Genomic DNA, 23054 nt, shown 5'->3' on the forward strand with positions numbered 1-23054 from the left:
TGATGTGTTCTGAGAGCACAGGACTGGGAGGGTGGTTAGGCTAGTCATTGACTTAGTGTCTAATTTACAGTCACTTCCAACAGCACATACCTTGTCCTGTTAATACGTTATGTGTAACTCTCTTTAAGGTGTTCCAGTGCTGTTATCAGCTGTTGATATTCAATTGTTCCATGATGCTCACTTCCAAAGATTTTTGCTTCACAGTGTCAAATATTAACTCGGAATACTTAGCACTTCATCATAGTCAGCAAACAAAAATCCAAAGTGAGACATTCAGTTTTCGCTCTGAAGAGCTAATATCATTAAACCTCTTAAAAGGAAAGTATTCAAAACTCCCACTACTGTTTGTAAAGGTGATTGTGACATACTAAGAGAGGAGATTGCTGTGGAACAGTTAAAAATGAAACATCTTATTCGCATAAATGTCCAGTGATTTATTTGTAAAAACAGTTAGTGTCCCAAAATTATGGATGAATTGTAGAATGAAATGTTGATCTTAATTTAAGAAATTATATACAAACTAATAGAAAACATTATATTAATAAAAATGACAAAATGTCTAAGAATAGGAGCTACTCCTTAGTAAAGACACTAAGATCTAGGTCCTAATTCCATTGACTGAATTTTACCGACACATCTCTACTTGTACTTGGGTCAAAAACGGACTCGTGTTTTTGATAGGACAGGCCCTCGCAGGCCACACACTGAACCCATCTCAGGCTCTCACTGACCTCTTTTGCACCCTGCTAACCAATAAACCCTCACACCTATCAATCATCTATGGAAATCATGTCAGAACGATTCTGAGTCGCTACATCCTCTCTCAAACGAGCCCCTCTCGCCTGGTCCAAAAATGCTCCTTAGGCTATATTCAAGGTCTGACAACAACTGCAGAAGATGCACTGCCCTCTGCTGGCAAAAGTACGGTCTCAGTCAGTCGGTCTGTATGGGACATTTGAATATCAGGGCAGAAGTCAATCCCTAGGCTGAGGTTGTACCCATAGACACGAGAATAGCCCCACCTAGGTGTTTTGACCATATTCCTTACACCCCTCCAGTTATTTTGAAATGTGCATCAAGTAGTGTATATTGGAGATCAGGGTTGATACACACACACACACACACACACACACACACACACAAACACACAATAGCTGTGTATATGCTTCTCGTGTCGCTCTCACCTTGTCCTTGCAGGGTCTCATACAGTTCTTGGATGCACAGACAGCGTTCTCATCATTGGAGTCCTCAGCTCCGGACCAGTCGTATTTTGACGGTATATCCAGGATTTTCTTCTCTTTCCTTTTCTCCAATCCCTCCCTGACAGCCTCAGCCTTGATCACAGCTTTCTCCTTCCTCTTCCTCTCCTTCTCCTCTTTAGCCAGGCGCTTGGCCAGCTGTTTCAGTTCACGGTTCTTATCCGGGTTCAGCTTCAGCTTCTTCTTCTTGGGTTTCCCCAGTGGGTCTAAGAGGCTCCGTTTCGGATCCTTTGAGGACTTGGGGGACCGCATCATGTCTCCGACCCCAGAGACAGCTGCCATGAGAAGCTGGTGCTCCGCCCTCTCCAACTTCCTCTTCCTCTTCTTCTCAGAGTCCTTCATCTTGATCTTCACCGGCTTCTCAAACTGAGAATCCTCATGCTGGGAAGGGAAGACAGGAAAGAGGGATGGACAAAATTGCTCAATCAATAATCTCTACTGAAAGTGCTTTTAAGTCCATTAAGTAGACTTAATCAGGATCCAGGAAATAAGCCTCGATATCACCCATGTTCAGCTCAGATTCTAACATGTCTTTTCAGCCAGTGACTGTTTTCTTTACTGGAGCTGCAACTCTTGGCCAGGTCTACCTTGACCTCAATGGCTCAACCTGGTTAAATAAAATAACGTACACTGAACAAAATATATGAGTTACAGTTCATATAAGGAAATCAGTCAATTGAAATAAATTCATTAGGCCCTAATCTATAGATTTCACATGCCTGGGAATACAGATATGCGTGTTGGTCACAGATACTTAAAACAATAGGTAGGGGGGTGGATCATAAAACCAGTCAGTATCTGGTGTGACCATTTGCCACATTCAGCGTGACACATCTTCACATAGTGTTGATCAGGCTGTTGATTGTGGCTTGTGGAATGTTGTCCCACTCCTCTGCAACGACTGTGCAAAGTTGCTGGACATTGTCAGGAACTGGAACACGCAGTTGTACAAGTCGATCCAGAGCATTCCAAACATGCTCAATGGGTGACATGTCTGGTGAGTATGCAGGCCATGGAAAAACAGACATTTTCAGCATCTAGGATTTTTGTACAAATCCTTGTGACATTAGGTTTTGGTGGCGGATGAACGGCACGACAATGGGTTTTAAGGATCTCGTTATGGCATCTCTGTTCATTCAAATTGAGATTGATAAATGCAATTGCGTTCATTGTCCGTAGCTTATGCCTGCCTATAACATATCCCCATCGCCACCATGGGGCACTCTGTTCACAACGTTGACAAAAGCAAACCGCTCGCCTACACAACTTCATTCATGCTGTCTGCCATCTGCCCGGTACAGCTGAAACCGGGATTCACCAGTGAAGAGCACATTTCTCTAGCATGCCAGTGGCCATCGAAGGTGAGGATTTTCCCACTGAAGTCAGTTGTGCCGCCAAACTGGAGTCAGGACGACAAGCACGAAGATGAGCTTCACTGAAACAGTTTTTGACCGTTTATGCAGAAATTATTCGGTTGTGGTAAAGAAATTAACATTCAATTCTCTGGCAACAGCTCTGGTGGACAGTCCTGCAGACAGCATGCCAATTGCACGCTACCTCAAAACTTTAGACATCTGTGGCATTGTGTTATGTGATAAAACAATACATTATAGAGTGGCCTTTTATTGTCCCCAGCACTAGGTGCACCTGTGTAATGATCATGCTTTTTATATCAGCTTCTTGATATGTCACACCTGTCACTTCACATGTTGCGTTTATATTTTTGTTCTGTATAAAAAATAAGTCTATAAACCAGTGCCTCTCTCCTACCTCCATGACCTGTAGGAACCTCTCCTCAGAGGGAGGGTGTGTGGCCTCCAGGATCCTCCAGATGTGCTGGGTCTCATCCAGGGACACCTCCAGCAGGTCCCCCACCATCATCAGCTCCTCCAGCTGGGCCTTGGCTGGGGAGGACAGATCCAGCACAGGGGGCTCGAGGGAGCGGGGCACCAGGGGCGTCTTCCTGGGCTGCTTCCTGGGGGTGCTCTGGTCTGGAGGGTAGAGGGTGAGAAGGAGTCATCAATCAACCAATGACACACACATTTACCCTTTCAATATCTACAACATTTACATGTATAGTTTAAGGTTAAGTACCTTGAGATTCTCGTTTCTAAATAAAGGTCCCAAAGACAATACACATAAGGAAAGGAAACAATACACCAAAACAAAATTAATGGATGACACATTTATAAGTTACTACTTTATTTTTGGGGCTCCCGAGTGGCGTAGCGGTCTAAGGTACTGTATCTCAATGCTAGAGGCGGCACTACAAACACTAGGGTTCGAATCCAGGCTGTATCACAACCCGGCTGTGAGTCCCATAGGGTGGCGCACAATTGGCCCAGCGTCGTCCGGGTTTGGCCGGTGTAGGCCGTCATTGTAAATAAGAATATGTTCTTTAAAAAAAATAAGTCAGTTAAATATGACAGATTTGCGTAGCCATGTCTTACTCTGAGGGCAGGACTTGGAGGCAGAGGAGTAGGCGTGTTCAGCACAGAAAGATGGTGTGGTGGGCCACATGTGACTGACTACTTCCTCCGACTTGACAGGGATCTCCTCATCACAAAACAGGTAGGGCTTCACCTCACCTGGGTCCTGACACACACACACACACACACACACACACACACCACACACCCACACAGAGCGTGAGAGCGCAAGAAAGTGGGGCAGGTGAAGACACAATGCTAGAAAAGCAGGGTTTGCTAAGTGCTGTGTCTTGCTTGAGATAAATTGAACAGTAATGTTTTACTAGTTTCGTTACCACTCTGTCTAAAACATTGCCTATAGAAAACTAGTAGCTATATAGTTGTATATGGTTTCATTTTCATTGATTCAACAGGTATTTTTTTATATTTAAAAAAAAATACTCTTGACGTTTGAGAAAACACTCCATAAGCCACACCACAGTACCTTCATGTCGTAGCCATATGTTTCCCTGATGTCCTCGTCTGAGTCGGTCTCCTCGTCATCGTAGTCGACAGACTGGCGTGGCGAAGCTGCCCTGCTGAACCCTGCCTGCTGGAATGTCTGGATGTGACCCTACGGAGAGAACAGATCTCACAGTTACTCTGGTTACTTCTCATCAGTAGTAATATCATCACTGTCATGAAGATGCCTGTATATGAACCCCCTATAAATACCTTTACCCTTTTTCGCTCCACTCTACAGAATGGAGAGCCCTTGGAAAGCCCTTTTGTTACCATAGAGAAAGTATGGTAACATCAAAAGGCTGGGGAATGGAACAATAATTCGCTTTCTCAACCAGTTGAAAGTGTCCGTTGGTACTTAAAGAATATGATGTCAGATAAGTTGTTGTCTGGGACATTATTACTGATGATAGGATGACAAACTGTATCTTGGAAAGTCTACACATTCCAGTTATCAGATGGAATTGTGCAATTCAAACGTTTAAATATACAACTATTTGTAAACTTCTAAATGAGTGAATTGTTTTCATAAGTAAACTTATGCTCCCTCAGTGGCCACGCCCAAGTGAACAGACATTGGTTGAGAACTATGAAACGCCCTTCTCTCCCCCAATACAATAGTCCGTTGACGGATGTAAACCTCAGTTCCCGATGACGTGATGACTGGTGTCCGTACGTTTAAAAGGGCTAATTTTAACTACACCCTAACAAAATTAACATTTAGTTCCACAAATATTAGGACTGCTGTCCTAACGTTTAAAAGGGATAACTTCAACATGGAGGTGACGATCACCACGCTGGAATGGTGAATTTCGACTAGACCAGCCAAAATACAGCACAAGCTGAATATGGCAACTTGGTATGAACTTTGAACTATGATTCACTAAAGAAGTGATACCTCCTAGACGTTGAATCTCCGAAGAACAAAAGGGTACTTCAACGTATCCGCTCTACAACACTACGACCAAAAAGATGCTTAAAAAAACCCCAACCCCCTTCCTTTGTGTAACCAGCCGTCACATCGGGTTAGCCCACTAGGGGCTTTTCATGATATGATTAGTAATCGATGTATGATCTATCCTGTGTGCACACACACACGATTATTTTGGTATTTAGTAAACAAATAATTATGCCAATTTGAGTATTTAATTTTTTTATTTGACCTTTATTTAACTAGGCAAGTCAGTTAAGAACAAATTATTATTTTAAATGACGGCCTAGGAACAGTGGGTTAACTGCCTGTTCAGGGGCAGAATGACAGATTTGTACCTTGCAAGTTCAAATCCCCGAGCTGACAACCTTCCAGTTACTAGTCCAACGCTCTAACCACTAGGCTACCCTGCCGCCACAGGGCGTATTGCTGATTCAACTAGGGTTCATGCAGATAACCAAGTACTTACGACAATCAGAATGAGACCGATCGAGGTGACGAATAACAATTGACTGCTATTGATATAAAAGATCTTCAGATCTTTAAGAGAGTGGAATCAGGAGATAACTGCTCTATATAAATGCTTCCGTGGTGCCCCAGGTTATTAATGGTTTAATTGTTGCATGGTTTAATTCAATCACATAATAAATTAAACGTTAGGTAATCGATTTGATAACATAGCATGTCATAATTTAATCATAGTCAGAGACACGACACTACCGTGGAACCAATCTTTCTGTTTTTCACTCTAATGCACTGAACAAACGAGGAAGAGGGGACATAAAAAAAACACTTCAGTCTGTTCATCTCTTGACTTACCTTATCCCAAAGCACCTTGTTTAGAGGAATGACTGATCATGAGATCCATATAGAGAGTTAACAGACAACTTTTTTTTACACTGGACGCCATGTTAGCGTCTCCAAACTCACTATACTTGGCTCTGAGTACCATACGGCACCATTAATCTCTTACCTGCAGGTCAGGGTTTGCGGCAGCCTTCTGCAGCTCAGCGTTGATAATCTTTTCGGTCTTCTCCCGGGCAGCCTGTTCTACCATCCTCTGACTGAGCACCGACAGCTTGGCCAGGGCCGAGGACAGCTCGTCTGTAGCCAGGGCCTGCCTGGCGCGGTCCTGCAAGTAGAGAGGATTTAGATTAATCAATTCCATTAATGAACAGAGATAAGAGTTGAAATAAACAACATTTAGTTAGATTCAGAATGTGTGGCTTTTCACCCTTTCACATATACTTCTTACTGAGTTTTGCAGGTAAAACTCCTACAGACTTTGATTAAATCAACCCTAGCAACCATAAAATAATTGATTCTGAAAACAGGTGTCGAACTCATCCCTACCTGCCAGCCCATGGCCCTCTCCGTCAGGCACTGTAGGGCCTCTCCCTCAGGCAGACGCACCGGCAGCTTCTGGAGGGACACCAGTAGGGACAGGATGGTCTCCAGACGCGGGCGACGCGAGCGCTGGCACAATGGGCACAGGAACTTTGCCTCCTTGCTGTTGCTCTGCCAACCGGCTGTGCCCATGAGCTTCTTCTGAGAGCCCGTTTTCGGTAACGGCACGCAGGCTCCGTGGAACCAGTCCTTGCACAGTTCACACTGCAACATAAACCCGCTGGCGGTCTTACGACACAGACAGAACTTTACCTCCTCGATACGGTCAGACATGGCCATCTTAGCCAGGTTGGCAGCTCGGAGGGAGTGGATGGCCTCAACCTCTTTCTGCTCCTTGGATTTGAATGCCGCTACAACGGTGGCCGGGTCGCAGGCGTCTTCGTAACTCTCGTCCAGGTCACTGAGACCCTCCAGGTCGAGACCTCCTCTCTCCTTCTCAAGGAGCTCCTTGACTCGTTTGCGTTTGCCCTTGCTGTTGCCGTAGATACCAATATCCACACGTGGACTGAGGACCTAAGAGAGAACACACAAGAATTGAGATTAGCAAAGACGCTATCTAACTACCAGTCCTATGATAATATTGGTCCTATTCCCAACTACCTACAGTATAGACAGATGGAATTCACAACAATTTGCGAATGTTCATTCACCAACTTCTGCACCATTCTACATAGCTTAACCTTTTGTGTGTAGGGGGCAGTTTCTTCGTTTTTGGTTAAAAAGAACGTACCCATTTGAAACTGCCTATTTCTCAGCCCCAGAAACTAGAATATGCATATAATTCAGATTAGGATAGAAAACACTCTAAAGTTTCCAAAACTGTCAAAATATTGTCTGTGAGTTTAACAGAACTGATATTGCAGGCGAAAACCTGAGGAAAATCCAATCAGGAAGGCCTCTTATTTTGAAACCTCTGTTCCTATGCATGCCTATCCTCCATTTAAAGGGATATCAACCAGATTCATTTTCCTACGGCTTCCCTAAGGTGTCAAAAGTCTTTAGACATAGTTTCAGGCTTTTATTTTGAAAAATTAGCAAGAAAGATCACATTGTGTAAGTGGATAGGTGGGGGCTCTCAGAGTGAGTTTTGCGCAACAGAGTAAAGCGGCCATTGTTTCTCCCTGTCCTATTGAAAAACCTACACTCCCGGTTGATATATTATCAAATATATATTTTAAAAACAACCTGAGGATTGATTATAAAAAACATTTGACATGTTTCTGTGGACATTATGGATATTATTTGGAATTTGTCTGCGTTGTTGTGACCGCTCTTTCCTGTGGATTTCTGAACATAACGCGACAAAGCAACGGATGTATTTTGGATATAAAAATAATCTTTATGGAACAAAAGGAACATTTGTGGGTAACTGGGAGTCTCATGAGTCAAAACATCCGAAGATCAAAGGTAAACGATTAATTTGATTGCTTTTCGTGACCAAGCTACCTGATGCTAAGTGTACTTAATGTTTTGTCATGTGAACCATACATTTACACAAACGCTTGGATTGCTTTCGCTGTAAAGCATAATTTCAAAATCTGAGAGGACAGGTGGATAAAAAAAAAGGCAAAGCTGTGTTTTGCAATATTGCACTTATGATTTCATGAATATCAAAAAAAAATTGTAATATTATTTGACTGTGGCGCTATGCTATTCAGCGGTTGCTGATGACAATTATCCCACTTAAGGGATGGGTAAGCATCAAGAAGTTAAGCAAATATCTCATATTGCACTCTAGGGTCAGCATAGTCTGAAAAGGGCTGCTTGTTGGGGAAAAAATATTTCAAACTACCATCTCAGCAACATACTTATCCATGCCTTCTCAGTGCATAGGTACAGCCCAACCCAGGGTATTATGACTTACCTGTAGCAGGGTGTAGGTGGAGTTCTTCTTGAGGAAGGTGCGTGCGGTCCTCTCCCTCCAAGCGCGGGCCGAGGCCACCTGGGATTCGACCTGGGGCAGGGGATCCAGCCGGACGGGGATGGAGCGACCCCTCGCCAGCAGGCTCTCCAGCTGCTCCAGGTACGCATAGTTACTGCCACTCTGGAGGGAGTGAAACGCACAGGGGAAACATAGGGGGAAATTAATAAAAATTATGCATCGCACAGTATCACCCTTCCCATTCATCATTCATGTTCTGATAATATAAATTAAACTTATCTGGTAACAACAACCATGTTTCCATCCAACTATATATATGCAGTAAAGTTCGTCGGATAAAAAAAAAATCTAATAATCACGACAGGCCTGATGGAAACAGTATAAATTGCCAGTAAACGTTCCAAATTTCGATAGAAAAAAATACAGGGGATAATTGTTTTGTCGGGTGAAATAGATAAATAGGACCAATGCAGTGGAAATGCTTGGATGCGGATTTGTTGATGGTGTTACCATCATGTTGCAGTAAATAATATGGTTGTGTAGTCCTCCCAGTATGTCTTGGAAAAGTATTCATACTGTACAGTTTATTAGGCTACAGACTACATAAGTTATGAACTTCACAGGGTGGTGAAAGTGCACAGTGATGAGGAGCTTGTTGCTTCTTCCCAATAAATATTGAGGGTCTTAATTTTATGCTGGGGACATGATGATCGGTGCTTGGCTGTCAAATAAAATGATCTTGCTCTTATCCATTATCTCATCATGACGCCTACCCTCTGCTTTTTATATGCAAGCTGTTTACTAGAGCACAAGTGCCAAGACCAGGTTGGGCACATTTGTTGTTTATCGCAGACTTTGAGGCAAAACCATCGACAGAGTTAAAAAACGGGATGGAAACACATACAGTGGGACAAAAAGTATTTAGTCAGCCACCAATTGTGCAAGTTCTCCCACTTAAAAAGATGAGAGGCCTGTAATATTCATCATAGGTACACTTCAATTATGACAGACAAAATTAGAAAGAAAATCACATTGTAGGATTTTTTATAAATGTAATTGCAAATTATGGTGGAAAATAAGTATTTGGTCAATAACAAAAGTTTCTCTATACTTTGTTATATACCCTTTGTTGCCAATGACAGAGGTCAAACGTTTTCTTTATGTCTTCACAAGGTTTTCACACTGTTGCTGGTATTTTGGCCCATTCCTCATGCAGATCTCCTATAGAGCAGTGAAAACCTTGTGAAGACGTAAAGAAAATGTTTGACCTTTGGCCGCCTTTCCTTCCAGTTCTCTGCTGCCAATGACTGGAACGAATTGCAAAAATCACTGAAGTTGGAGACTTCTATCTCCCTCTCTAACTTTAAGCATCAGCTAGCTGTACACAGCCCATCTGTACATAGCCCATCCAACTACCTACCTCATCCCCATATTGTTTTTATTGACTTGTTTCTCTTTTGCACACCAGTATCTCTACTTGCACATCATCATCTGCACATCTATCACTCCAGTGTTAATTTGCTAAACTGTAATTACTTTGCGACTACGGCCTATTTATTGCCTAAACTCCTTACGCCATTTGCACACACTGACTTTTTCTATTGTGTTATTGACTGTACGTTTGTTTATTCCATGTGCAACTCTGTTGTTGTTTGTGTCGCACTAGTTTGCTTTATCTTGGCCAGGTTGCAGTTGTAAATGAGAACTTGTTCTCAACTGTTCTACCTGGTTACATAAAGGTGAAATAAATAAATAAAAAATAACCCGGAGGAAACAACGTATAGCTGGCGACCAAACCCAGACGCTATAGCGCGATGGGACAAGGAAATCTCGGGCGGCCAAACCCTCCCCTAACGACGCTGGGCAAATTGTGCGCCACCTCATTGTTCTCCCGGTCACGGCCGGCTGTGACACAGCCTGGGATCGAACCCAGGGCTGAAGTGACACCTCAAGCACTGCAATGCAGTTCCTTAGACCGCTGCGCCACTCGCTTAAAAATCTTTCGACAAATTGATGGAAACCTAGCTAACGTAAGCTTTTAACAAATGAGCAAGCCGTTCCATTGCGTATAAACAGAGCCGAGTGCATCACATACAAAAATTTAGAGATGCCTGCCTATACTGTAGCTACATCTGTATCACATCACAAATTGAATCTATACTCATCAGTAATTACCGTGTGACGCGACACTACCTGAATGGCATCCACCTTGGCACTCCACTCCTTGGCCTTGTGCAGAGCCTCTCGGAGGGCCAGGACATTGGGCAGGTAGGCCGGGATGTTCCTGGCCTCTATCACAATGTTCTCTAGGGTTAGCATGCTGTGCCGAGGCCTGGGGGAGGAGACACAAGAAATAATGGATTTAGAGAAATTCATCTCACAGGCATCCTTTGATGCAATATGCTAAACAGGAATTGGGTCACATTCAGAAGGGGTAAAACGTTTTGAAACCGAGTGAAACTACCTGAACTTGTCCAGTAAGACCAATTTGTTAAACATTTTTGCGAAGGTGTACACTATTGAACACGACCCAAGCATATGACACCAAAGCTATAGGCAGGTGACTTAAGAACAGCATTATCATATTCGCATTTACCTGGACTGTAAGGCAGATGAGAGAACTGTCCTATAGGTATGTAATGTGTATCTTCATCATTACCTGGCCTGTAGGCAGATGAGAGAACTGTCCTATAGGTATGTAATGTGTATCTTCATCATTACCTGGCCTGTAGGCATGCGCGGGCCTTGTCCTCCCATCTCTCTGACACAGTGAGTATCTCCTGCAACTCAGTCATGGCCTTCTCCACAGCATGGTGTGGTGCCAGCCCCACCCCAGAGTCTATTAGCCGCTTCATCAGCTCCAGGGTCACCCGATGGGGCTCTGCCAGCATCACACGCACCTAATCATAACAAAACGTTTCAATTGAATATTATTCCACTCCCAGAAAACAATTTTAGACTGCTGAAGAAACCACACAAACAAACTGAGGTAAAAAACTAATGTACAATAATATCATCAGTCATCACCTCATCCAGCCAGCGGGCCTGCTGCAGCTCCTGTTTGAGCCTGGGCAGCTCAGGTAGTTCCACATCCAGACCTCCACCCAGGTCCAGCAGGGCCTGCAGCTTGGAGGAGTCAGGCAGCTCGTCAGCCAGGGCTAGCTGGGCTCTCTCATGGAAGTCCTCCACGTTCTCTAGTAACTCCTGGGGGAGGGAGGGAGGGATTGGTGTTATATACTAACAATCAAGGACTACTAATCAATGAATACTGGTTTGGGGACAGGTCAACTTCAGTGATGTAATACAAATAGAGTAGGATGTCAGAGGAGGAGAATTCCTGTACATCTCTTAATAATGGCCAGTGACTATTATGTTTGGGACTTACTTTGACCTGTCGAGCCTGTCCAATGACACAGGGCAGTTTGAACAGCTGCTCTACAAAGACCTTCAGCTCCTCCACTGTCAGCTTGTTACGAGTCCTGCTGCTCTCTGGACGCTGCCTGGTACTGGAATACAGAGATATATACTTTGAGTTGATTTATTACTCACAGGTATGGGTATAAACGTTAAAATGGTGCTTGAGGTTATGTCCCGATGTGCGACCCTTCTCCAAAAGTGCGCACTAGCACACTCTCCCTCACAGATTCTTTGGTGTAAAAACAAAGGAGAATGCTTGCACCGATCCAATGTTTCTAAATCCATGGTGTGGAGTGTGCAAGTACACAATTCAGGAGAAGAGAACAGGGATATAAACTTCAGTGTGACATAACAGCGGCGTGTGTGTGTATCTTGTACTCTACGGACCTGTGTCTCTGCTTGCGGCTGAGCAGTAGCTGGGCCACAGAGGAGCAGGTTTCGGCCTCCTTCACCATTTCTCTCAGCCGACGGAACAGACTGTTCTCTGGGTACTTCCTGTCCTCTGCATCCTCCAGAAGAACCTTCAACTCTATCAGGTCTGACAAAGGGAGAGGGACAGAGACACAGACAGGAGAGCAAGAAAGATAAGAATAGAGGAGAGAGCAACATGAGGCATGGGGAATCGTAGTACAATTGTTGAGTATTTCCGCCTTTACTGTATAGATAGTCCACCTACCTTTCTTGTTCTTGTGGTCAGCAGCTAAGGCCTCAGTGACCCGCTTGGCCCAGGTGTCATAGGACTGGGCTCTGGACTTCACCCCATACAACATGGAGGGAAACTCCTCCAGATCATAACGGTAGCTAGAATACAAAGAGACAGAGGAGCGTCAGCACCTATTTAATATTGATTGCGCTATGGGGTTAGTGACCCAGATTAAACCTATTCATAAATGTAAAAAAATACTTTCAGTGGAGATGAGATTTATTCTGGGCCAGTGAAAATACATCTTGTTAGACTTCAGTGCAGCTTTTGACATTATCGATCATAGTCTGCTGCTGGAAACACTTGTGTTATGGCTTTATACCCCCTGTTATAATGTGGATAAAGAGTTACTTGTCTAACAGAACACAGAGGGTGTTCTTTAATGGAAGCCTATCAAATATAATCCAGTTTAGAATCAGGAATTCCCCAGGGTAGCCATTTAGGCCCCTTGCTTTTTAAATTTTTACTAATGACATGCCACTGACTGAGTAAAGCCAGAGTTTCTATGTATGCGGATGAATCAACACTATACACATCAGCTACTACAGCAACTGAAATGACTGCAACACTCAACAAAGAGCTGCAGTTAGTTTCAGAGTGGGTGGCAAGGAATAAGTTAGTCCTAAATATTTCTAAAACTAAAAGTTCTGTATTTGGAACAAAACACTCACTAAACCATAAACCTCAAATAAATCATGTGGAAATTGAGCAAGTTGAGATGACTAAACTGCTTGGAGTAACACTAGATTGTAAACTGCCATGGTCAAAACATATTGATGCAGTTGTAGCTAAGATGGGGGGTAATTGTGTCTATAATAAAGCGATGCTCTGCCTTTCTTAACAACATGTTACGGATACAGGTATCCTGTGTCTGTGTGTGTGTGTGTGTATCCTGTGTTCTTTTCTCTCCTTCTCCCCTCACAGGTGAAAATCACTCCCCAATCAGTCACCAATCCAATCATCAATCAGAAGACACACCTCCTCCTGTTTCCTACCCTATCACAGTTCCTTTCCCTTGGTTTAAAAACCCCATCAGTTATTTGCTCTAGAGCTCAATCTCTCTGTAAATGCCATGTCTGTAGGTCTCTGTGTTTCACTCTCTCTTTGTGTATTAACCTCTCTTTTGTTTGAGCACCTCCATAGCACTTTGTCATCACCTGTGAGTATTGTTTTGGTTATGGTGTTTGTGTTTGATTGCTGGTGGGAAAAGGGGAAACCAAGACAAGTCGCCCATGGGCATACACTACCCGTTGGTAGACTTTGTTAAATACACTAGTTAGAACTGGGCGGACCACCCACTGTATTTTTGGTTAGTTAGTTAGCTGTTGTTAAAGTAGGCTAGTCTAGCTTAGGGGTGTTTTTGAATACTTACTGTTTCTTTCCTTGGGTCCAGCTCAGCCCCTTTTCCTGCTCCCCCCATTACCGTGTGTTTACAAATAAACCTTGAGTTTGACGGTAGATTTCAGCGTTCGTAGTTATTTCGTTCTCACTTTTACTTTGTCACTATTAGAATTTGCATGAGTTATGTTACGGGTCTCATTACCATCCCCCCTAGACTGTCGGGCCAAAAGGGATTCGTAACACAACACTATCAACAAGGCAGGTCCTACAGGCCCTAGTTTTGTCGCACCTTGACTACTGTTCAGTCGTGTGGTCAGGTGCCACAAAAAAGGACTTAGGAAAATTGCAATTGGCTCAGAACAGGGCAGCATGAATGGCTCTTGGATGTACACAGAGAGCTAACAATAATATGCATGTCAATCTCTCCTGGCTGAGAGTGGAAAAGAGATAAACTTCATCACTACTTTTATTTATGAGAGGTATTGACACGTTGAATGCACCGAGCTGTCTGTCTAAACTACTGGCGCACAGCTCAGACACTTATGCATACCCCACAAGACATGCCACAAGAAGTCTCTTCACAGTCCCCAAGTCCAGAACAGAATATAAGAGGCACACAGTACTACAGAGCCATGACTACATGGAACTCTATTCCACATCAAGTAACTGTAAATTTAGATTCAAAAACAGAAGAAGAAAAAAAAGTATGAAACAGCGGGGACTGTGAAGCAACACAAAATTGGCACAGAACTAATAATGGGGATCCATAATAAACACAAATACATCCAAGTCCTCACTGATGCATTGACAGGTAAAACTACTGTCATTAATCAGTGGGCTCGTATGGGGGCTTCTGAGCAGTAGAGTTCATAACTACTCTACTTCATCCATCCATTCCTTCTCACCAGAGACACTTGTAACTCCTTAAATTAATTTATTCACTCACTCAAACCAACCCTCTCTCCGTAATAGAGCTTGGATGATAAAAAATTATCGACACCGACCATACCAATCACTTATTGTTCATTATGATAAGTAGCCTATATGTAAAGTTTGAAATGAAATAAGTTTTAACATGGGTGATTCTTAATAGGACAATTGATAGCTACAACCATTAAACTAGTAGTACAACGGATAATAAAAACTGGCGCACATTCTTATTTACTTATGTCCATATCACCAAGCTGTACTCCTTACCGTAGACACTTGTTTCCCAGGGGACAGTCACAGAGTTCCTTGGCGTGGTGCAGACAGACGAGACGCTCTGGGCTGCAGGGACACGTCAGAGCCGACAGGAAACATGTGGTCTTACACTTCTGACACTGACGCTCGTCATCAGGGACCAGCTCAAACACCTCCTGCTCCGAGGACAGCACACCCTGCAGTCACGGAGGGAAATCGTGAATGTGAAATTATAGAATTGATTCACTTTTGGGGTGTTAATTTGAAACATATCTTTGGGATTGTGTGATGTCAACATTGTTGTATCGTGTATCATCATAATGTATTCCCAAGTAAACCCCGCTTGCATTACTTCACCCTCTCTGTCCATCCTGTAAAGTTTTCCTAAAATGGCAAAAAGTTGTTTATATAGAAATCCCCATTGGGCCCTGTCCCTCACCATCTCCTGCACGGACTTTCTGAGCCGTGTCTCTTCCTCCATCATCTCTCCCATCTCTCTGAAGACTGCAGCAGCCAGCTCCACATCCAGGCTCTCGGGGTCGGCAGCCATCTTGCACAGCAGCTCCTCGTGGGAGAAGACACAGTAGCGGTGGAGCCGCCGGTAGTGGGCCACACACTGACGACCCATCGGGAGCTGGGAGGGAACGGGGACACACAGAGAGAGAGAGGAGAGAGAGACAGAATGTCAGTCTTTAATCGATTCCTTGGATCTTTTGTCCTAGCCTCCTCAAAATATCAAGGAGAAGCAAAGAGAACATTGGAGGGTGAATATCTAAGATGAAGGTGAAACTAAGACAGCATTGCTGCCAGTAAGAAGGGTATAAAATACTTGACTTAAAATAATTTAATTAAGCTCCCAACGTGGCTTGGGCGGTAATACCGGGCTATTTGGAAATAGCCACGTGATGGTTTTCCAATACCATCGATAGCATTGAAATGATTTGTTTTGCTTTTGTTGTATTTTTTATTGAAAATTTGAAGCTACTTAAATAAATACCTGCAGTCAACTTGCGCAATATGTTAGGAGATAAAGATAATTTCTCATTATGAAGCGTAACGGTAGTCCCCAGTCACGTTGTGTTTGTTTGCCTTGTGAGTCACTGTTGTGCAGCATGCACCAGGTGATCTAGTTAAAGCATAAAATTCACAACTTAATGTTTGCCAGCTAGATATCATAACTAAGTTAACTGTCTAGAATATGCTAAAAGCTCTTGGCTAAGTGGTTAGCTCTTACGAAATCAAGCATTCACTTAGTAACAGCAGAGAATCCCCTCCTGGATCAAAAGCCTTGCTGTCTAAAATTAGTTTTATTGCGTGCATCATTTTTGAGTTAAGTCAACAACTATAGAATATTTGCAATGTGCTCGTTAGCATTCACTACGGGATTTTACATGTACTTGTTAGCATTGATAACTTTCGGCTTAAAGAGAATCAGTTGGGTTTGAAAACAGTCCTGGTATTACCGAATCTCCCAGTATGGCACAAGGTCGGTATGAAGGTATGATAATCTGGATACAGCCCAAACCAACTTCCAATTTCAAAATTTCAATTCAACATTATGGTAATATTTGTTAAAACACAAACACTTGTTAAAACTTTAAACACACCCAGTCTGCGGTACAGAAGTTGACAGCCTCAGCAAAGTTGTATCCCTGGTTGAAGCCACTGTGGTAGGCTCTGGGAAAAGTCACCACAAATTCCCCTGCACACTGGTTGGTCCGGAAAACCTGAGTGGTATAAACACACACTAGTAAGACACAATGCAGACTTGATCTCGTAAAAGCAGTGTTGGTAAAAGTACTCAATTGTCATATTTGAGCAAAAGTAAACATACAGTGGGGCAAAAAAGTATTTAGTCAGCCACCAATTGTGCAAGTTCCCACTTAAAAAGATGCGAGGCCTGTAATTTTCATCATAGGTACACTTCAACTATGACAGACAAAATGAGAAGAAAAAAAATCCAAAAAATTACATTGTAGGATTTTATGAATTTATTTGCAAATTATGGTGGAAAATAAATATTTGGTCAATAAAAGTTTCTCAATACTTTGTTATATACCCTTTGTTGGCAATGACAGAGGTCAAATGTTTTCTGTAAGTTTTCACAAGGTTTTCACACTGTTGCTGGTATTTTGGCCCATTCCTCATGCAGATCTCCTCTAGAGCAGTGATGTTTTGGGGCTGTTGCTGGGCAACACGGACTTTCAACTCCCTCCAAAGATTTTCTATGGGGTTGAGATCTGGAGACTGGCTAGGCCACTCCAGGACCTTGAAATGCTTCTTACGAAGCCACTCCTTCATTGCCCGGGCGGTGTGTTTGGGATCATTGTCATGCTGAAAGACCCAGGCACGTTTCATCTTCAATGCCCTTGCTGATGGAAGGAGATTTTCACTCAAAATCTCACGATACATGGCCCCATTCATTCTTTCCTTTACACGGATCAGTCGTCCTGGTCCCTTTGCAGAAAAACAGCCCCAACGCATGATGTTTCCACCCCCATGCTTCACAGTAGGTATGGTGTTCTTTGGATGCAACTCAGCATTCTTTGTCCTCCAAACACAACAAGTTGAATTTTTACCAAAAAGTTATATTTTGGTTTCATCTGACCATATGACATTCTCCCAATCTTCTTCTGGATCATCCAAATGCTCTCTAGCAAACGTCAGATGGGCCTGGACATGTACTGGCTTAAGCAGGGGGACACGTCTGGCACTGCAGGATTTGAGTCCCTGGCGACGACGTAGTGTTTTACTGATGGTAGGCTTTGTTACTTTGGTCCCAGCTCTCTGCAGGTCATTCACTAGGTCCCCCCGTGTGGTTCTGGGATCACCGTTCTTGTGATCATTTTGACCCCACGGGGTGAGATCTTGCGTGGAGCCCCAGATTGAGGGAGATTATCAGTGGTCTTGTATGTCTTCCATTTCCTAATAATTGCTCCCACAGTTGATTTCTTCATACCAAGCTGCTTACCTATTGCAGATTCAGTCTTCCCAACCTGGTGCAGGTCTACAATTTTGTTTCTGGTGTCCTTTGACAGCTCTTTGACCTTGGCCATAGTGGAGTTTGGAGTGTGACTGACTGACAGGTTGTGGACAGGTGTCTTTTATACTGATAACAAGTTCAAAAAGGTGCCATTAATACAGGTAACGAGTAGAGGACAGAGAAGCCTCTTAAAGAAGGTCTGTGAGAGCCAGAAATCTTGCTTGTTTGTAGGTGACCAAATACTTATTTTCCACCATAATTTGCAAATAAATTAATTACAAATCCTACAATGTGATTTTCTGGATTTTTCTTCTCATTTTGTCTGTTATAGTTGAAGTGTACCTATGATGAAAATTACAGGCCTCTCATCTTTTTAAGTGGGAGAACTTGCACAATTGGTGGCTGACCAAATACTTTTTGCCCCATTGTAGATAATAGAAAATGACTCAAGTAAAAGTATTTGGTTTTACATATAGTCAAATATCAAAACTAAAAGTAATTGAACAATATACTTAAGTATCTAGAGGTATCTAGAGTTAAAGTAAAAGTATAAATAATTTCACATTTCTTATATTAAGCAAAACAGATGGCACAGTCCTTGTTTTTTTATTTTATTTATGGCTAGCCAGGGGTACACTCCAAAACGCAGACATAATTTACTAAATTAAGCATTTGTGTTTAGTGAGTCTGCCAGATCAGAGGCAGTAGGGATGTTCGCTTGATAAGTGAGTGAGACCATTTTCCTGTCCTGCTAAGCAAAAACGAAACAAGTACTTTTGGGTGTCAGGGAAAATGTACGGAGTAAAAAGTAAACCATTTTCAAAAGTAGTCCAAAATATGAAAAGTACAGATAACCCAAAAAACGACTTAAGTAGCACTATGAAGTATATTTACTTAAGTACTTCACAATACTGCGTAAAAAGGGGCAAGGGGCAGTATGATTCAAGCATCCAGGATCAGATCCCCACCCCTGTCCATATAAACATATTCATTGTGATCCAACTGGCAAAACTGTTCCTAGATCAACACTCGTACTCTGAATCACTTGATACATATGGCCACTGATGAAAACACACACTACATACAGGCACGCCGTGCTCCATGAGGACGTTGGGATTCATGATGGTGACAAGCTGGTGCAGCAGGTCAGGCTGAGAGTCAAACAGCTCTGGGGCCAGCTTCTTCATCACGGACTCCAGCTGCTCTGCTGCGTGGGCCGGGACACCATACCACGTCTTAGGCTCACCCCTGGAGAGAGAGGCAGAGAGAAAGCATGAGAGGCAGAAAGAGCGCGAGAGGCAGAGAGCGAGAGGGGCAGAGAGCAAGACACAACAAATCCAGAATTGATTAATTTCTTCAGAAACATGTTGATCTGACAATGGTGTCTGTGGTCTGACAGTGAATGCACTAATGGAGGAGGGGTCAATGTCAGTGATGGCAAAATTGACTACATTTGTCCCAAGAGCTGAGCAGTAAGTAAACCAACCTAGAGTCCCCTCTGATTCTACCATTAAGCATGTACAGGCCTAAGGCTCGACAGAGATGCACTAACATTCTCGCCATAATTGGGTCCTGGCAGTACATTTCCAAAAAATTAAAATCATGATTTTCTAAAACAAAAAAAACATGTCAGACACAGAAATATAACTTCACCCTGAACACCACCATAATTGAACACACTAAAAATTACACCAACCTTGGACTGACCATATCTGCATCGTGAAACTTTAATATGGCAGCGAATGCACTCAAAGAATAGGCATAATTAGAATTTGGCCATAATATTTGACAGTGTAATCCTATCAATAGCTCTTTACGGAAGTAACATTTGGGGGCCACTCAAACTGGAATTTAAAATGTGGGACAAACATCCAATTGAAGCCCTACATGCAGAATTCTGTCAGAAAAATCTACAAGTCCCTAGAAATACACCAACTAATGCATGTAGGGCAGAATTGGGCCGCTTTCCAGTAGTAATGAAAATACAGAAAAGAACATTACATTTTTGGCTACATCTAAATTCAAATCCGAATTCAAGTATGCAATTTTAAGCACTTAAAACCCAAGAGGTGAGCCCAGAAACGAGCCCTCTCAGTCAGCTGATGTTGGACCTAACCAACCAAGCCGACACCAGCAGTGCTTAAAAGAAAGAATTCCAATAAACAAAATCATGAACCAATCAAAGGACTCATATTTACAACAGTGGAAAAACGAAACAAATCCCAAAGCGTACTAAATTGCTATCTGACCCTAAACAGAGAATATGAATTGGCTGATTATCTCTACTCTGTCAGAGACACGAAGCAGAGACAGATCCTTACCAAGTACAGGCTGAGTGACCATCAATTGGCAATAGAAACTGGCAGATATAAAAAGACATGGCTACCCAAAGAGGAGCGTGTATGTGATAACTGCATGACAGGGGAGGTAGAGACAGATGCACTTTCTCCTTTACTGTGATAAATATTCCTCACAAAGAGATACATTATTCACAGAAATAGTGACATTTAATCCAAAATTTAACTTATTAAACCCAGAGGAAAAACTCAAAATACTCATGTGCGAAGGAGCAATGGCTCCTCTTGCATTCAAATATGCATTTGCCTGCCATAGCCTGAGGGACACTGAATAATAACATCTGCATAGTAAACAGTAACTTACTTATTATTAGTATTATTGTTGTTTATCATTCCAAATAGTAGTGGTATGTGTGGTAGGGTGATGGTAATGATAGCAGTTTAGTGATAGTGGTGGTAGTAGTAGTAATGATGATGGTTGTAGTACTGATGTAATGGTGAAGATGACAGTTATTTAGTTATAGATTCATTTTCCATGTTTAGCTTTTCATATTTAATACATTTCTACTATATTGTTATTTTTGTATTTCATTTTGTATTATTATTTACTGTTTTAAATTATTATGTGTTATTGTTTATAATTGTATTACAATGTATATTGTATAAGTTGTTGCTTTGGAAATAATGACAATGTTTTTCATGCCAATAAAGCACCTTGAATTTGAATGAGACAGACCGAGAGAGAGCCCGAGAGAGACTTTATTTTTATTGAATTACTGACCAGGAGGTCTAAGAAACTTCAGGCCCTCAAATTTAGAAAAGCATGCAGACCTGATGGCATCCTAAATGAGATGCTCAAACTCACTAGTGCAAAATTTCAATTGGATATATTAAAAACCTGTTTAATTTGTTCCTGAGTGTAGCTTATTTCCCTGACATCTGGAATCAAGGACTCATAACCCCAATCTTTAAGAACGGAGACAAATTTGACCCTAACAATTACAGAGGCATTTGTGTGAACAGTAACCTGGGGAAGGTTTTCTGTAGTATTATAAAATGAAAGAGTTCTAGACTTCCTTAATAAGCACTATGTCTTGAGTAAAAGCCTAATTGGATTTATACCAAAACATCGCACGACTGATCATATTTACACCCTACACACCCTGATAGATAAACATGTCCACCAAAATATACACTTGCTTTAACGACTTCCAAAAAACATTTGATTCTATTTGGCATACGGGACTGTTCTACAAAGTTATTGAAAGTGGTGTAGGGGGTAAAACATGACATGACCCTTCGCCAGGGTTGCAATCTGAGCCCTGCATTCTTCAATATTTACAATAACGAATTCTAGAAAAATTCTCAGCCCCTGGTGTTAGTCTCCACAATTCAGAAGTTAAATGCCTACTCTTCGCAGATGACCTATACCTGCTCTCCCCCACAGCACATGGCCTACAGCAGAGCCTGGACCTGCTAGAGCAGTACTGCCAAACCTGGGCCCTGGCAGTAAACTCCAAAAAGACAAAAATAATGATTTTCCAGAGAAGATCCAGAGCCAGTCCTCAATTGGTACAAAATATTTAGAGTACTGCACACACTACAATTACTTAGGTTTAAAAATAAGCTCAACTGGACATCTTAATGAGGCAGTGAATGAACTGAGAAAGCACACAGAGCATTCTACGCCATTAAAAAGCCAATTCAAATTGAAATACCTATTAAAATTTTGCTAAAACTAATTGAATGTCATTGAACCAATTGCACTTTATGGCAGCGAGGTGTAGGGGTCCACTTGCAAAACAAGATTTCATCAAATGGGACAAACACCCCATTGAAAACCTACATGCAGAGTACTATAAGGTTATACTACATGTCCAGAGGGAAACTACAAACAATGCATGCAGGGCAGAATTAGGCCAATATCCACTAATAATAAAACAAAAAAAAGAGCAAATAAGTTTTGGAAACATCTACAATACAGTGACCCCCTCTCATATCATATACCAACCCTGCAATACCAAGAGCTGAGCAAAGAAAATAGTCCTCTCATCCAGCTGGTCCTGGGGCTGAGTTCACAAACCTGTTCTACTAACACACTGAAGCCTCAGGACCAGAACATCCAAACAATCAGAATAAACCAAATTACTACACAGTCAAAACAAAACTACATTGCTTATTGGGAAACACAAGCACAAAGCAAAATGCAGTGCTATCTGGCCCTAAATCAAAAGTACACCCTGGCTAACTATTTGACCATGGTTGCTGATCAAAACCTTAGAACAACCTTGACAAAGTACAGACTCAGTGAGCACAGCCTTGTCATTGAGAAGGGTAGACACATGAAAACCTAGTTCCATGTAGAGCAAAGGCTGTGCAGCCACTGCACAACAGCAGAATGTGAAAAATATAAAACAATTAGAGTGTCATTTCCCCAAATTTGAAACCCTTATTCAAGGTTTCATAGACCTCTCTGATGAGAGTAGGCTACCCGTCCTGTTGGGGGAGGACGCAGAGAGCTGTGGGTTGGCAGCGCATAACATTGCTGCCTGCCATAAGTTGAGGGACAGTGTCTGACAGACCAATCAACCTACACATGTACTCTACTGTATGCTTATTGTTATTGTTCAATGTATGTTTATTTTGACCCTTGGTTATTGAAAAAGGACCCATATTTACAATATGAAAAAAAATGAGAATCAAAATTGTCAATGGGACAACA

At 42.3% G+C, this 23054-nt stretch overlaps 1 protein-coding gene across 6 annotated transcripts in view; it reads right to left on the reverse strand.

Moving 5' to 3' along the window:
• LOC109864399 (lysine-specific demethylase 5A) overlaps nucleotides 1–23054 on the reverse strand; it is a 42115-nt gene that overhangs the window by 1754 nt on the left and 17307 nt on the right. For 5 of the 6 annotated variants that reach the window (XM_020452172.2, XM_020452171.2, XM_020452170.2 and 2 more), the window contains exons 12-28: nucleotides 19121–19283; nucleotides 16660–16779; nucleotides 15492–15686; nucleotides 15068–15249; nucleotides 12503–12627; nucleotides 12214–12364; nucleotides 11795–11915; nucleotides 11437–11613; nucleotides 11131–11309; nucleotides 10585–10741; nucleotides 8392–8571; nucleotides 6474–7040; nucleotides 6094–6252; nucleotides 4173–4301; nucleotides 3710–3854; nucleotides 3030–3250; nucleotides 1185–1640 (exon numbers count right to left, since the gene is read on the reverse strand). In XM_020452172.2, the coding sequence (XP_020307761.1) occupies nucleotides 1185–1640; nucleotides 3030–3250; nucleotides 3710–3854; nucleotides 4173–4301; nucleotides 6094–6252; nucleotides 6474–7040; nucleotides 8392–8571; nucleotides 10585–10741; nucleotides 11131–11309; nucleotides 11437–11613; nucleotides 11795–11915; nucleotides 12214–12364; nucleotides 12503–12627; nucleotides 15068–15249; nucleotides 15492–15686; nucleotides 16660–16779; nucleotides 19121–19283 (3427 nt within the window). The remainder of the gene's footprint in view (nucleotides 1–1184; nucleotides 1641–3029; nucleotides 3251–3709; nucleotides 3855–4172; nucleotides 4302–6093; nucleotides 6253–6473; nucleotides 7041–8391; nucleotides 8572–10584; nucleotides 10742–11130; nucleotides 11310–11436; nucleotides 11614–11794; nucleotides 11916–12213; nucleotides 12365–12502; nucleotides 12628–15067; nucleotides 15250–15491; nucleotides 15687–16659; nucleotides 16780–19120; nucleotides 19284–23054) is intronic. The other variant, XM_020452173.2, reaches the window with a different exon arrangement.

The sequence above is a fragment of the Oncorhynchus kisutch genome, linkage group LG19 (assembly GCF_002021735.2).
Source record: "Oncorhynchus kisutch isolate 150728-3 linkage group LG19, Okis_V2, whole genome shotgun sequence".
NCBI lineage: Eukaryota > Metazoa > Chordata > Actinopteri > Salmoniformes > Salmonidae > Oncorhynchus > Oncorhynchus kisutch.